The sequence below is a fragment of the Haemaphysalis longicornis genome, unplaced genomic scaffold (genome assembly GCF_048455015.1).
Source record: "Haemaphysalis longicornis isolate Haplotype H1 unplaced genomic scaffold, Haemaphysalis longicornis Haplotype H1 scaffold_2, whole genome shotgun sequence".
In the NCBI taxonomy this organism is placed as follows: domain Eukaryota; kingdom Metazoa; phylum Arthropoda; class Arachnida; order Ixodida; family Ixodidae; genus Haemaphysalis; species Haemaphysalis longicornis.
Window position 1 is genome coordinate 228841216 of NW_027526295.1, and position 17121 is coordinate 228858336.

Here is a 17121-nt window from a genome sequence, read left to right on the forward strand (position 1 = left end):
ATGCATCGAGGGTCCCGTTACATTTTTTAACTTTGGAACCCTCATCTGTATAATACTATTACTGTACTACACTTTTGGAAGGAATACTAAACGAGAACTGAAACTGAAACTGAAATGTCGTTGAAAGACGAAAATCTTCCGTCGCCGCTGCCACGTAAATGCCTCTCGTCTTTTTTTCCTCTCACCGCCCACGCACTTTCCCCTTGTCTCGCCCCTGTCACAAAAATACGGAGGAGGTTTGCTTATGGCAGTTCAATTTTACCGCGTTCCGCTGCTCGGGCTCCTTCAACTGAAACCTTCCGTTACTCTTGTATTCCTTGGAATGCTGTCACAAATATATGGAGTCGGCGCGAACGTCTTTTGTATTGTGAGGGCAAAACCTTGTTTTCTACGCGCATTTATTTATTTTCTATCGCAAAAATCAAGTACCCTTGTATTTTTACTTAAAGGGACACTGCAATTACTACTTAAGGATAGATTATTTGCCTCACAAATGCCTAATGTTTCCTTTTTTGCAGAACAATGTTGTCAAATGCGAAGTGTGTTTCGAGATTATGTGGTTTGGAAAAGTTTTGCCGATATAAACTTCTCGTTCAATAATTATTTTAGATGCGACGGCATCTCATTCACTCGCGTTGTCCCTCCATACGGCGTTGTTGTCCATCCACACCCCTCCCCCATTCTCCTCGCCGCGCGAGCTGCGCTCTCCGCCGCTCACCCCCTCTCCTCTCCGATAGCGAACACTCTCTCGCGAGGGGCATTGGATTGGATTGGATTGGATTGGCTTGGCTTCGCTTGGCTTGGCTTGACTTGGATTGGATTGGATTAAAGTGGATTGTGTTGGATTGTGTTGCGTCATAACCGCGCCACGTTGCGTCATAGCCGCGGCAGGAGGTTCACGGCACGTTTCACGCGATGGGAGAATCAACCTAACGGAAACAACAACGGAACCCCTTATGCGTCGCATCTACACAGATGTTCCCGCGAGTGGTGGTGGGAGTAATTTTTAACTTATTTGCCAAGTGGCTCCATCCAGGTCAGCCATCTGGCTGCCCTCGATGATCTTTTTCTGAACGACAGACAGACCGACCAAAACTTTCTCGTTTAAGTAATCGAAGAAAGACAATCCTCTTTAATAGGTCTAACCATACGCAGGTACGTGGCCATCGTGCACCCGATGAGGGCTCACCTGCTGTGCTGCCGCAAGCGTGTGCGCCTGGTGATCGCGGCTCTGTGGCCGCTGTCTGCCCTGCTGGCGGCACCGAACCTCGTGTACCACGTGATCCACCAGGCTCGGCCGGGCTTCGCGCCCTGCGTCATGCGCTTCCCGTCGTTCCAGGCGTTTGTGGTCTTCAAGTACGCAGAGTTCCTGCTCTTCTACCTCATCCCCCTCGTCCTGCAGGTGAGCCTTCATCGTTATTCAACTTTCTGAACCCGCTCACTTACGTACCCTTGTCTGCGGTGACGAGTAATGGTTGTCATGCTTGATCTACCAGCGAGAAATGAAACGCGATCAGAATACGCTATCCTTAACAGACAAGAACGAGTATTTTGCGTTGTTTTGCTCAAAAGGTAAAATGAATACTATGACTTAATCTAGCTCGTGCTTTCTGAAAATGGCGTCCGATTTTTTTCGGTCACGCTCAATTTTTTGTGGCGAAAGCATTAGGCATCTATTTGTGTTGCGTTATCAGGCCCAGAAAAAAGTACAAAAATCCCTCTGAGGTGCCCAGCATCGCGTAGAAAATCTGAGCGAATATTTTAAGAAAGGACAGCGGGTAGTCATTTCTAAACTAGTATATTATATTGTTCATTTGGTAAGCCGTTGTACTGCTGATACCATGTACGAGAGTTCAATTCCACCACGGCTGCCGTTATTCTAATACCTGCGCTACACGTCAACTTTCGATTGGCAGTTGAACGCTCACCGTCAAGTGCGCCCTATGTATTTACAATGGGGCACTCGATAGACAATTGGTTCAAGGACCTTCTGAAGGCCTTTGAAACGGCCGTGTAGACCAGGTATTATACAGGCGAGAAAAAAAAATACTCGTGCGTCAAGATTTCGGCGTGTATTAAGGATCCGCAGGTGCTCGAAATGTTCCCGTAGCCCTCCACTACTGCCCGCGTCCGAGTCCAAGTGTAGCCTCCACGCTTAAAACCCGAATTGTTGATGTCTGAATAGTGTCCATCGGGGTAGGAATGTGTCCACAGCATACTTTTAAGTGAATAGGGCGATGCGTAGCCATGCTTATGATTTTTGTATGAACGTTGCGCGCCCAACGACTTCGATATTTGAGCGGCACTCTAAGGTAATCCATATATGCACAGCATAAAATGGCAATGAAAACTTGCTTCTGAGTATTATCTTTTTTTTTTATTCTCTGCCCTTGAGTCCGAGTTGGCGCAGCGTATTTGAATCACATTTTTATGTGATATATTTTTTGGGGTGTCTTTGTATCTTTGAATCGTATTTTAAAAACGCACCCTGACCCTGCATTCTCCAGTCGGGCATTATGCTTCAGCTCGTTCTGATGTGCAGTTTTGATGTGAAAGCACCATTGTTGCCCGGTCAACAAAATATCCACCGAGGATTAGAGTAAATAAATAAATAAATAAACATTTGTGTGATACCATGGGATTTGAACCCTGCTCTCCACAGTCGCAGGCAGCCAGATGCTGCGATATACCAACACTTTTTTTCCTTTCACGCATGAAAATTGAAATTTTAGACAAATTCAGATAAAAAGTAACAGACAGCAAAGGGTAAGCACATCAGTGTAACAAAGTTTGGCACCATTTCAAAACTAACGCAAGCAGACGCAAGCATCCAAAAGACGCAGCCGCTCCGGTAGATCACTCTGCGCCGCACAAACGCTCCGCACTGGCACTGCCGGTTCCCGAAAAATACAGTTGGTTAGACTGCGGGGTTCCGCATGCCGATCAATCATGCGGCACTTCCGCAAGCTGAATAATTCTGCCAGAACAAAAACGTCTAACATTCATGACCCACGGGCTTAAAAAGCATAGTGTACCGATACAAAAAGACTTACTGATACATGAAACTGTTCATAAAAGCCTAGTTCGCTTCTTTTAGAAATATATAATTTTTAGGGGCCTTAAAAGTAAACACTCAAAATATTTTGATTCATCTAGTCTTGACTAAATGGCGATAGCTGTCTAGCAAGGATGAGTGTTATTTTTTTATTTCAGTACGGAAGTGACATATTTCCAAAATAGGCAAACTACGCCGTTCGGAACATTTCTGCAAGACCTTGCGCATAGGTACACGCATAGAGTTGCATACTAATATACACTAGAGGGAAATCTGGCGCCACCGTCTAGGGGAGCCGCGCTTCGGCGAGCGTTCCGTCATGTACCGGGCAGGCACGTTCCCCTTGTCCTTGGCATGGCTCACGAACAGGCTGAAAAGTCACCTCTGGCTGCAAAAATGCAACAGTATTACTGCAGAAGATTAATGAAATTTGTTTTATAATTATAAAATTAAAGCTTCAGAACGATTTATTTGTCAGGGATTATTTAGAAGCTTCATGCAAGATGAATAAAAAAAAAACAATGTTACCCGTTTTTGTTGATTTTGGCTTCAAGACGAAAAAGAAGCCATGTGGCTATCCAAGCCAAGGAGGCGAGGAACGTCGCTAGCTGCAATGGCGCCGCCCACTGCGGCCCGCGAATGCAGTGCCAGATTTTCCTCTAGTATATATTAGTACAAAACTCTATGGGAACACGATGGCCTTTAAGCCCTTGCGTCATGAAGAAGTAAGTCCCATAGGAATGTTAACAGGTGAGTCCCCCTTAACATCTTTAAATGGAAAGAAGAAAGGGAGTACGGGGTGATGTTGATGTCCTTTTTAATGCGTAGCATTCTTTGCAGAGTACCCCCAAAGCCAGGAAAGTGTACCGCCCTGCATTTCTGCAAAAAAAGTAGATATCGCTGAATTTCCACATGCAATCGTTATACAGTCCGAACCCGATCTAACCAAGTCACCGAGAACCGCGCATTATTTCGTTAAATCGAGAACTTTGTAAAATCGGCATGGTTGCTTTACAAGCATTTGATTCTATAAATTCGATGTCTAAAGGAAGGCGCATCCCAGCAGCCACGATGCCATCGTAATGCCTCGGCGCTGGCATGCTGATACCTTGGCAATGCGCTCAGTGTCCGCGGTGAAATTACGATAAAACGGTAGGGGTTTTAGGCAGGAAAACTTTTTAAGTGCGAATGCACTTTATAAGCGACCCCAAACCATCCACCGCCGGCGGCGGCGGCGGCGGCGGCGTCCGCAGTGCTCCTCTATATTTAAAAAAAAAAAAGCATCCGGTGCTAGGTTTCGATCCGAGGACTTTGCGGCCGCAGCGCGACGCTCTACCGACCAAGCCACGGACGCGACGCTGATATCAGTGTTAGTGACGCGCCTTATATCTTTAACGCATTCAAACTACGTCGTCAGCGGCGTGCGTTGGCGACTCAGCGGCGTTATAGCGGCTTGATAACTGCGTGGTGTACACGTGATACTACAAACCCGATGGCAGAGATGGAAGAGAAGGCGGCGAGGCGGTGGGCTGCGGGGGCCGAGCGCAAGCGCCGCAAGCGGGCCGACAACCGTGCATTCGCACTTTCACATTCTCCCCCACGGGGAAATGCGGGGGAATTTTTTTCCTATAAGAAAGGCATTTGATTTTCGCCTCCGTGCGCTTTGTTAGCACTGAGCGGACACTTTTGGTACCACACAAACACGTTCAACGCCTCCTCTGTTGCTTCGTGAGCCCACCCAAGAGCCTGATCAACTCAATAGCGTTGATCACTTGGCCTGAAGCGGTCACAGGAGCATCACCAGTTTCTGGGTCGTCAGTATTATTTGAAACCTCTTGTGCGTCGGAAACTGGCTGCATGATTTATTTCGAAACCTTAGAGAAAAATGTTTTGGAATTTGGCGGCACGCACATATGCTTGACACAAACTGAAACACTGTTCTTATGCTGCTGTAAATAGGACTGGCGTTAAAAATCCACAGGGAACAGATTATCAATTGAAGTGTTCGTCATAGCCTTCCTTAGAATTAAATGTCACTCGAATCACCCCAGCAAGAGGGAGGCGGACTATAGTCCCGTATCAAATGCGACAAACAACAATGCAAACTTATTATAGCAAAACTCGAGCTACAACAGTAGTTGTAACATCACACTAGCTCACATAAAACGTCGGACATTGACAGAGAGATATCGAAACACCAAAACCAGTCAACAGCATTGCTTGAATGCCTATGTACACAGCGCACTTTGGGCAATCTCCTCTTGAAATACACTTTTTGTTGGGCGCGCAGGCTCAGAATGACGGTCAACCATCCTGGTCCACCATATCATAGACTCTGAAGGCCAATTATAAAGACGAGATCATAGGCAACACGGCTGTCACTGGCTGCTGTTAGAAATAGAATGGTAACAGTGTTGAGGTCAAACTCTTTTCTAAATGAACTCGGAAACACATCCCAGAAAAACACAGCATCCCAGCATTCATTAAAACAATTCTCTATTGTTTCAGGCTTCTTGCATGCCCTCCAGTTACTGTCCGAAGGTACGAAAAAGCTCTTTCTTTTAAACCATATTTTCGCGGGGAGTTCTGAAGTATGCAGCTTATTTCTGAAGTGTGCAGAAATGTTTTTCTTTAGAATTTACCAGCACGTTACGAGCGGTGGAACCAAAGCTGTTGTCGATGTTTTTGCTTTATTCGTACCACATGCCCACGAGGGGGAATGGCCTGTGATCGGGAGGTTTGAGAGGTTAATGTGACCGCTTCACAAAATTCACAAACTGTGAATCGGAAACGTCAAAGTTTTCGAATAGCGCGTGCAGCGTGACACCTGAACGTGATGGCACGTGAGTAGAACAGATGCACTGCAGCCGCGCTGAGCCGTATATCTAGGGGAGCTGTGGCGTGTGCCAGTCTGCTTGCTGGCGTAATTCGCGTTATACGACGAAGACGAAGAAGTGATAACGAATAAAAATACGCAAACACGGTGCAGCAGAAAAAAAAGCCCGTCGAAGTAATTCGTGCCAAAAGACACAGAAACGAAAGCAAAGAAAGAGACGCAAATACCGGTGCGGCAGTAAAGAAGTTGTTAGTAAGTATCGCCAGGCCTTTAGAAGGAGTAAGAAGATCGAAAGGCCCCTAGGAATTTTACTTTGTGGTGGAAATACGTCTCGTGTGGGGGCCTGAGCCAGGCTGACCAGCTACGTGTGTCACGTAATCGTTTTCAGCCGTGCTCTTGAAGCACCCCAGCGCAAGCCGGCGTTTATGCGTAAACTGCCACCATTTGAGGGAAGTTTTGATTGGCATGCGAACTCAAGCACCGCATTTTTTTGAAGCAAATGATATTTGAAGCCGGTAGACCTGACCTGTAAATGTCCCTTTCAAAGTGTCTTGGTATACAAAGCAGAATTCAACACTATTAGATCGAATAATTTAAGTCTGCTAAAGCACATGAGCTGGTCGACTAATATGTGTAGTTTCAAAGCAACTACAGCCATGGCGATGGTTAGAGCAGTGTTACTTAGTTAAAACTTGCGATTGTTGGTTCGTTTCAATAATTACGCATCACATTTTAAATGTTGCTCAGAGTGAATGTTGCCGCAGTCTTCTCAATCCTGAGACAGCGTTTATTTCCTTTGCACCATAGGCAACATGTTTAGGCACCTTGGGAAAAGCACCCTACCCGTAAAAACCTCTGCTTAAAATTCACGTAAATTCAGTCAAAAATTCTAGCTAACGAAACGCCTACAACACCCTTGTTACAAATTTTACCTAGCTTAAAGTTGCAGAGGATACCCCATTTTCCCATTATAATGTCGGGCATGAAAACTAGCTTTAAAAGAGCTCCCTGCGTACTCCTTCAAGCTTATTCCGGGCTTATTTCAAACTTATTCCGGGCTGTTCACTGTTCTTCGTTATTGCAATCTGGAACGTCGGCGCAGTTGTCCGTATCTGTTCACAGCAGAACTCTCTCTTTTCTACGGATTTCAATCAAATTGCTGATTTGCGAAAGGTAAAGACTCAATGTTTGCTTTGTAGCGTATAAAACGTTTCACCGGTACCAGGGCTGCGCTGACGTTTACGAGAAAGTGCATTCAACAAGACTGTACACATCGGCGTTCTAAAAAGGAAGACATCGTAGTTGTTGTCCGGGTCCTTTTCTGGTTATGCGGGCTCAAGCTTGGGAAGGACGGAAACTAGATATGCTAGCATGTTTAACTTTATTCCGCCCCAGGCATGAATATGCATGCACAGTTTGGGACCCTTATTACCCTAACCTGATTAGCAGGCTTGAGTTTGGGAAAAAGCGCGCTTCACAATTCATACACTCTGATCATTCATATTACACGAGGGACGAGGCTGGAAGTTCGGGCTGAGCTTTTCTAGACGGTTCCGTTATATTACCTGCTCATCACATTTGCATGGGAATGGCTGACTGACCCCCTTCATGTGCATTTTTCTGCTCGTATCAATTCTTTCGCAGTGAAAACTGCGAGCGATTGGAAAGAACGTTGCGACGCGATAATCAGGGCCCGTTTAATATTGCTGCATATAATAATAGAACTAGTGAATAAACGATGTTCTATACCCCAAACTGTCACGGAATGTCCAACGTTTAGGAGGTATAGTTGCACAAACAGAAAACAAACAAACAAACAGATTAACTAACTTAATAACTAACTACTAAATAAATAAATAAACATTGGCATAGTGATGCAGAGGCGCTGCTCCTTGACGCTTTTTTTTTCACTGGAGAACTTAGTGTTCTTCGCAAACACGAGCATCAAAAATCACAAATCTCATATCTCTTCAAACGTATTCCAGCATCTATCGCAACAATACAGAGCTTACGTATCTAGGGAAATTATATTAAGCAGCTTACTTAAGATTGTAGTTGATAATTGGTCTTTCTACGACATCTGGCGCGGCGTTTAATCTACTTTCTTGGTGAAAATATATATTTTCCTAAATTGGGTTAAATACCCATTCTTGAAATATACATTTATTGGTCTTTCTTTTTAAATCTGTGAATTCTAGAAAACAGGGTTGTCGATGCACAAAGCACAAATCTGCTTAATAATGAGGTACCGGGAGTTCCTAATACATTGGGCTAACATCGAAATTCGCAAGCGGTAAAAGTTGGAGCCAGTCTATCTGAATTCACTATTTCTACTCTCTCCAACAGTGCGTGCTGTACACCATCGTCGGTCGACGGCTGTTCAGCGCCGAATCGTTCCGGGCCATGGCGCCTGCGGTGGGACGGGAGAAGTATGCGCGGTCCGTCAAGGCCCGTCGAGGAGTGGTCAAGATGCTGGTGGCCGGAGTGAGCGTCTACTTCGTCAGCTTCTCACCGCACCAGGTACGGCACCAGGCACCTTAAGTCGCGTACTCAGGCACAGAAAAACGGGCATCGCTGTTAATTACGGGAGTCACCTTCTTGATACGAATCCGGTATATCTATTACGTATCGTTCACGTGTTTTTAATTTGACCCCAGCTATCTCCAGCAAACCAAAACCACCATCACGTGGCTGTTGGTTGGCCTTCTTTGCCTCCTTATAGATTCACAGCGTGGATGCTAAAGCTTGTACTATTCACCCGTAAGAGGAGCTTGAGCCCTTGATTGACGTCATCAGGGAAACATTCTTAGGTTGCCTGTAATTTAAACACCTTCAAGAGACCCACACCTGGATTTCAGTGTCATAACAGTTACGGAGTAAACCAGCTATTTTTGTTCGTTTTGACCAACTTTTGGGTCGAATAACGAAAAAACAAAAACGCCTTAGTTGGTCCCAATAGTGTGCAAATAATTTCTCCGGAAATGCAACGGTTGATTGATAAGTAGTGTAAAAAGACACCCTTAACTTTTTGGTTTTGAAAACAAGCTATATTTTTTTTTCGGCAGCGTCCGAATTGAGGGCCACAAATTAGGCTAACTGAGCTTCTAACTTTTAAATACCTTCACGAAAGTTGGAACCTTCACGAGCAGAGAAATTCGGGTTGATTGGACGAAATTCAGTGAACAGTGGGAAGGAAATGGTGTAGAAGTATTTCAAAGCCAGGTTCATGCAATTATATCATCGTGTTGGGAGGTTCTGGGGCGGCGCGCTCTTTGTGGCTGAAAAGCTTTTTCTGGTGCGCCAGTCTTGCCTTTTAATGCTTAAGCTCTTCTTACCGGCTACACCACAGCACTAACAGTGTAATTCCTTGCATTTGCACAAGAGTATGTAACGTATGTAATGGTTATAACTGTGTGAGTAGACATAAATGGTCCAAGAAAAATTTGTAATGAAAATAGAAACATTAAAAAGAATAACAATGATCTAACGAAAAAAATGTTTATCTTACAGATCGCCCTCAAACAACCAAAAGAAAGGTTCCGAAAGACCAACTGAGAAATAAATAAACAAATACTGAAAAACACCAATCGTATAACGCCATGCATCTGCACAAAACTGCGTAATTAACTAAGTCAGCAAATTTATTTGTGATAAGAGTGTAAATGAAGACAATAGGGAGAATAAAATAAAATATGGACAGAATTTATATACAAAATTTGAAAGGACAAAATAAAAAAAAGTGTCTGTCCTACACACCGGCTTCTCCCCATGAAGTAAAAAAAGCCTCCCAAAACAAACCAAACCATGAATAAAAATGTCGGAGAAAAAGCTTCCAACTGTGCAACGTGCTGTATCTGCATGAACATCTCTTATTTGTGTATTTAGGCAATGAACCATTACAACCGGGTAAGTGCACCTTATTTGTCGAATGAAGATGAACTTAAGTGAAATATGGCACACAAATGCTTACTCATTAGTGGACAATTCTGGTAATTTCTGTGCATTTTTTTAACCTCTTCGTTGGAAGAACCCATTAACTTTACATAATACTCGTCAGCTATTTATTTTTGCTCTTTCAAAGGTAGCCGACGGAGTTTATTTCTTGGCTGTTCAAACAGCAGTGTCCACCAGCTTCCCTACCTACGAATATGTTTTCCCCTTTTTTAGGGACGCTTTGCCCCCTGCTCCGCCTCACCCCCCCCCCTCCCCCAAGCTCCGCTCCCTGCTCCGCCCCCTGCTTTGACTGCTGCTTCGGCTTGAGGGTGTTGTAGCTAATTAATGTTTCATAAACGGTCCCGAAAAGCAGCGAAAAGCCATTCTCCGACACTGCATGGAAACGTGGGTCGTTCGTAATGGAATTGATCCCGTGTCTCCCCAGTAAGAGACTACAGAGTTGCCTCGGCACGTCGAAACACACTTTCGAGTGCGCTTTCGGTCAACAATCAGCAATCACAGTAATCGTAGGACACACAACCATTAAATGCGAAGGATGACTATGTGAACTCTTCGAGAAAATCCGTCGGCTTGTCGGTGATACATAAAGTGTAAAATTTTAGCTGCGCACGAAAATTCTAATAAAATGCGCCCATCCACTCTGTTGGTTAAACAGCAAAACTGTAACGTGCAGCTCCACCTGCACCATCACTGCCACGGGCCACCTTTGTTGCTTGAGCTGGGCTTCACGCAGTAGCTCGCTGCGAGGCCGCCGTGCTGCGACAGAGACTCTGTCGCTTTCTCCGATGCGCCTTTGCCAGTGTCGGTTGATGCGCGAGTGCAGCTACATCAGCTATAAACTCATACTCGCCGCGGCGGATCAGTGCATAAGGCGTTGTGCTGCTTAACACGAGGTCGCGGGTTCAATTCCCGGCCGCGGGGGCCGCTTCTCTGATGGAGGAGAAAAGCAAAAACGCCCGTGTGTACGAGATTTCGGCGTACGTTAAAGGTCCCTCCATGGTCAAAATTAATCCGTAGCCCTCCACTACGGCGTGCCTCACCGCCTGCGTTGCGTCGGCGCGTTAAACCCTACAACCAATCAAGCGATAAACTCATTCGATCTCTCCCCCTTGTTCCTAGCTCCTCTCCAACCTGGTTTTATCGCACGTGCGCATGGGGCTTCGCCAAATGAGTTTTCTGCGTACACGGGACCGCCGAATTTCCCTGTCGCCTAACCATAGTAAGCTTCGTTTAAAACGCGCTAGGGTATTTACACCATAATATAATCATCAGCCTGCTATGGTGCACTGCAGGACGAAGGCCTCTCCCACTGACCTCCAACCGCTCCTGTCCTGCGCTGCTCGAGTCTACTTTTTACCCTCAAATTTTTTTCCTTCACCCCTCCATTTTGTTAATGGACTTCCCCTTCTTTTAGACCCATGTCTTGGTATCCACTCTGTTACCCTAATTGTAAAGCGGTTGTCGGTTCGTCTTACTGCATGGCTAGCCCAAGTAGATTTATTTTTTCTTTATTTGAGCTATGATATCTTCCACTCTAGTTTGTACTCTGATCCAGGTAGCTCGGTACCTTGATATCACTCTTCGTATTGCCCGTGGAGCCAATGTCTTCTTAGCGATGCACCAAGGCCCAGTGGCGAAGCGGAGTGTCAAGGAGCTCACAGGGTAGGGATTTTAAGGATACACTGGACTTTGTGCCGGCATTTCATAAAAGCCTTTTGGCCATTATCCTCAATATAAGGCTGCCTGTATTTAACCTACAAATGGTCTTCCCAGCAACGCATTTGCTTATAATAGTGAGGCTTCAAAGTACTCGAACACGGTTAGGTGTATAGCATTTCATTGTGATACATGGGGTTTCACATAGATGGTATTTAATATAAGTCACTGGGGCCTGTATATTTTCATAAAATGCCCCTTACATTGCTTTGAGAACCGCCTTCCAGCAATTCAGTTGGGTATAGTGGTATAGCCGGCCGACATTTAATGGGCGTATATAGCCCTCTATGGGGATTGAAGGGCTCATATGGAGGTGTTAAGAAAAAAGCTATTCAGCCATCATGCTTCGATAGCAGACTTACAATGCCTCTGAAACATATCGTCCCTGCGATGCGTATGTGCGCATAAGTGTGATGGCTATTTTAAGGGGAAAGAGGTATTTAGTAAAAAGCCCTTGGCCCATCAAACTTTGATATTATTTGAAAAATGTCTTCCGAACAATTCCTATGTTTGTGGAAGTGAAAACAACTTTTAAAGGTGCCACCGTATTTTAAAGTGACTTAAACATTTACTCGACAGTTGACTATGGGGGTTTCTGCGATATTTTTTTCATCTGCGGTCCTTCGTGCAGAGTTCTGTTCCCTCTTTTTTGTTGGATTCTTATGATATCGGCAATCTCGTGCGCTCTTATTTGGCGGGACTGCAGAACAATCGCATTTATTATATTTTTTTTTCGGAGATTGGAGTGGTGGCGTCAACTAGGCTTCCAGCACGTGACACATTTGGAGCTGGTGTTTAGCCACAGTTAAATTCTTTCATCCAAGTAAGGCCTTCAGCGCAGTTGCACAGCTTACGGGATCGTATTTAGCAACCCTGTAATCTGCGCCACAATCCAATTTGGATTGGATTGCAATCCAATCCAATCCAGCAATCGTCTAATCTAATTTGAATATTTCTTTTATCCCTGCCCTCCTATCACCCTACTACTCTAAGCTGCATTTTAGGCAATGTGCTCTATGGCAACAATACGCAGATCTGTCCGCGTGGTTTTATCTTGCGAAGAGAAATACCTTCAAACTCCTAAAGAGAACTTTATTGTATTCCAAATTACGAACAGAAGCAGTTATAGACCGCGCTGCTCAGTACTTACCCTCTGACCCAGGCCTCATTAGCCCAGGAGGCCGAAGACGCTGCCGGAAGGGCACCAGAGTCGACTTGAAAATGATTCCACCTGTTCAACAATAAAATGTTTTTGTTATCTAATCTATTCCCGCCACACAACGAAAGGTGAACCAAGGCAGGCTATTTTCCCCATGATGCTGCTTAGAAAAACAGCGCTAAAATGGAGACAAAGCAAGAAAATATATACACTACGCTGACTTCCAACTGATTTTAATACTCAACAACAAGGAATGTATACACTATCATTGAAAAAAGAGAGAAGTAAAAAAAATTAAAGCCGTTCCACTCAATGTGAAATCTGTCGGAAGTGCAGAGCAGTGATTCGCCATAATGGGCTGTACCGCCGTTATCCGCTTACTGCTACCACCCCATGCAAATCAAATTTCCCGCCTTCGCAGTGCTCGCGCGCCCCCTGCCTCAAACGGCGCCAGCGGGAGTTCTGTTCTCTTTGTGCTTTTCTCCCCGCACGTGCCGGCATTGCACTACCACATATTGCGCAAGCGGGAGGCTTGGCTTGGTTTGGCTTGGCTTGGCTTGGCTTGGCTTGGATTGGATTGGATTGGTTTGTTTTTGGATTGGATTGCATTGGATTTGGATTGGATGATAAGCAGCAGTTAGCATGATAATCAGCTAATCTTAGACAACCAAGAAGGCTAAGAATAACCAGCTGAAACTTGGCTCACGCTACGTATATCCTAGCATAGATGAGCTAAGCCACTGCTAAGCCCCAGCGGTTCACTTGTTTCGAGCGCTTATGACTATGTAAACCGCTTGGCTTCCGAATCCTCTGGGTTACGCCACGGCCAAAAGACCGTCACAGGCTACACAGTACCGTCGTGGCGATATTCTTGGTTTCAGCGAACGAGCTAGGACGACAAGGCGAGCGCCTAAGTGCTCTGCACTTAAAAGTCGGTCATGACTACGGATTAAGAAACGAGACAGGAGGGAAACTTCTTTCCTGCAGGGGGTGGCGAGATAATGGCCCAAACCCTTAGCGCGGGCTAACGGTGGCATCTATTGCGGCAGAAAAAACTGCGGGGACGCCATGATCGACACTCTTCTGCCCATTCGATACGTGGGGGGGCCCTAGAGTGGATGTAGCCACTATCATCCCGTCCGCCTACGCAGCTGAGGAGCTTCGTAGTCCCCGTTAGTATTTATGGTAACATTATCGGGTCGCTCCCCCGTGCTCATAGCAATGGGCGTTTCGCTGCCTAATTTTCTCTCTTGTTGTGAGAATGTAAGTCCCCCACGTATAAGGCAGCGATCGTGATTTCAGGTATAGAATCGCCCTGTGCCTACGCGCCGCGTTCCCCCATTGTGTGGATTACGCAGGCCTCGCGAACAGCCCTCGCACGCTGCTCGCGATGGAGCTTGAAATAGCGGCGTCATAAAACGCCGGTTGATAGAGGCGTTTAGTGCGGCGAACGGCCGAATTGCTGCCTATACCTGTTCGGAGAGTGTTTGCGAGCACACTGAGCGGAACGTTTTCCCCGCATAACTTCTGCCACATGAAAGGCACATCTAATGTACAAGACATCCCGCGCATTGTCTGGAGCGGTCGGGATGATGCGTCTTGTAGTTTTTGCCGCTTGGGGCCCATGCATTCACCGAAAAGCCCAATATGCTGAGCTTCCTGGGCGCAGAAAGAAAAAAACGTAACGCATGCCTGCGCAGCCAGAAGCTACTTTTACAGCGAATCGGTTTACGTCGTTCGTAATAAAGACAAAAACGTCTTGCGACAAAGTCACCGTTATAGGGAATGCTCTTCCCAAGATATGTGCAACTCTTGTTTTATCAAAACAATCCACCAATATTATTGACAGTTGGCTTCTAACATTAATATATTACGCTGAGTTTTATTTACTTGAGGTAATTATTTAGGACACAGTGAAGTTGTAAACCTCACAGCGTGCCCGTCTGCTATTAATACGTGTGCATGTACGGGAGGAGTATGCTTAGAAAACGGCACTAACCCTTGCTTTAACGATGTGACCATTTGCCGGTAATATTACTCTATCATTACGGCGAGTTTCATCTAAATCTTAATTAGTTCGTTCACGCTGAAGTTATTAACGCTGTGGAATTCCTGTCTTTGGTCAGTACATGGGCTTCTACGGGAGAAAAACACACCCCGTGTTTGTCTGTTTGGATGAAACTCTAATCCTTTCGAGTTTGTCTATGCCAGCTAAATAAAAAAGTGTGCTCATTCGCGAATTAATAACAAACGTGTTTTGTTGCGTTCGTTTCTTTGGAATGCCCTCTTATCAATCGCGTTTTGTTTCGTGCACTCGTTTTGCTTTGCTGTTCAACCACGTTCACATCACAAATTGGGGCTTTATTGTGGAGCACAACGACAGCACCGCTGGAACTCCACATTCACTGCGTTTATTGGCCCCCATTTTTTTACTTGCATGGGATACGCTGTGGACATACGGTGGGACTGCCATTTGAGGGGGAGAGGGGGGGGGGGCACGATCATGTCTTTGTATTCTTGGTGTGGAAGTTTCTGACAGTCTCCACTGCGCGATGAGGGACTGCCGCAAAAAACCCGCATCAGTCAACTTTTCAATCTAGTTTTCGAAGCTACCCCGCCGATTGTGAGGGCCCGACATCTCAATAGCGTTACCCATAACCGATAAAGCAATGCCATGTTTCCCTGACTTCGAATGCGCTGGTGAGAAGCCATAATTCTCTTTTTGGAACGGTGAGCAAATACCGAAACAAGATAGGTAACATACGGCGAAACAAACTACATAAATAACGCCACACTAGGAATCTAAAACGTGAGAAATTACATGCATTTTTTAAAAAATTTTCTCTAATAAAGGGTTTCAAGAATTTTAACAGCATATTTTACGCCAGGTGGCGTTCTGGATTACAGACGTTATCCACATACGATGAAAGGCCAGTTCCCGCATTTTGTTCAGTTCCTAGCGATGCTGTAAAGATCTATATATGCTTTTACCTTTGCTATTGACGCAATGCGCAAACCACGACAGAACAGGAGCCGGTGGCATGAAAATGACAGAAAACTCGTATTGAAATTGGGTATTCAAGGAGCTACTAAACCACTACGCCTTTATTGAAATTCAATGGTGAAAGCAGATGAGCGCCCCCAACGCCCTTACGTCTGCCTTTCCCGCAGGCGTTGCTACTGTACAACACCCTGTCCGGACGGCGCTTCGAGGAGACGTGGACGTTCCTGATCATCGTCAACATGATGGCCTACACGTCGTCGGCATGCAACCCGCTACTGTACAGCATCTTCAGCCACAAATTCCGTGCCAAGTTCCTCGCCATACTGGGCATGCGCCACAGGCGCGCTGTCAGGGGCTCGGCCATGACGTCGTCTAACAAGAAGAGCGACATCAGACGCTGGTCGTCTTCCCCCATCACGCGCGGAGGCGTGGGTGGCCACTCCTGTAAAACGACACTGACGCAAGTGTGACGTATGCAGTGCACGGTCCTAAAACGACCGGTGCGTGTTTAACAGAGCGCTTCACCGTTACCTTAACGACGGAAGGTGGGTAGAGCGCAAGTAATTACCGTTACGTTAGCTCATTATACGCCGTGAAGACCTTGGTGCCAGAGCAAGAATCCAGAGCCTGCAAGACTTTTTAAGCGAACAATACAGACGGATTAAGCGGCGCTGTCCTCAAGACGTCGCTTTGTGACTCGAGTTGGTCTTAACAAACTCTGACGCCTGTTTTTAACTCCGCGCCATGAACGGCCTGGTGAAAGTTTTTAAGCGCGTGTGGTGTGTCCGCATGACAGCCAACATTATCTCGTTCTTACGGTGAAAATAACTGTTAATATGTATTGCGTTTTATATCCGCTGCATGCGCGCAAATACTCCGCTCTACGTGATTTAGTGTTCGAAAGAACATGTTCAATATCGTGTTCATCGGATATTTTCTTGGAGAAAGTGCGCCGGTTGGAACTTTAAAGGGAAGATGTACGACATGCGCGAAGTTTTTATTCGTGTGTTCGGTGTAAATGCTCAGAAAAACGGATTTGTGGAACGGAGAACTCGCAGTGTTAACACATTCCGCGGTTGTTATGTCGTTCGTTGTGCAAATATAAACTGTTCTGTACTTTCATGTATGACCGTTAGAGTAAATCACTTGGTGGTTTTCCAGTGAGTCGTATCACTCATTATGCATGAAAATTAATTATGGACTGAAGACGTCTCGAAAACATCGTACATTTCACCTGTGCCCGGAGTACTATGAAACCTTGATGGAAAGGTGGGGGGATCTACATGCCCTTTCAAAAGTGAAAATGAAAATTGTCGCGATGAGTGATGTCAGCTGCTAATGGGCGCGTGTAAACGGTGGGCTGGCGTGAGCGGACCGCTCGGCATCTCCGTCGCTGC

General features: G+C 45.7%; 1 protein-coding gene across 1 annotated transcript in view; it reads left to right on the top strand.

Moving 5' to 3' along the window:
• LOC144167667 (neuropeptide receptor 15-like) overlaps window positions 1-16796 on the top strand; it is a 68915-nt gene extending 52119 nt beyond the window's left edge. The window contains exons 2-4 of the mRNA XM_077696855.1: window positions 1156-1402; window positions 8238-8411; window positions 15892-16796. Of these exons, the coding sequence (XP_077552981.1) occupies window positions 1156-1402; window positions 8238-8411; window positions 15892-16194 (724 nt within the window). The 3' untranslated portion in view covers window positions 16195-16796. The remainder of the gene's footprint in view (window positions 1-1155; window positions 1403-8237; window positions 8412-15891) is intronic.
• Window positions 16797-17121: the final 325 nt, after the last annotated feature.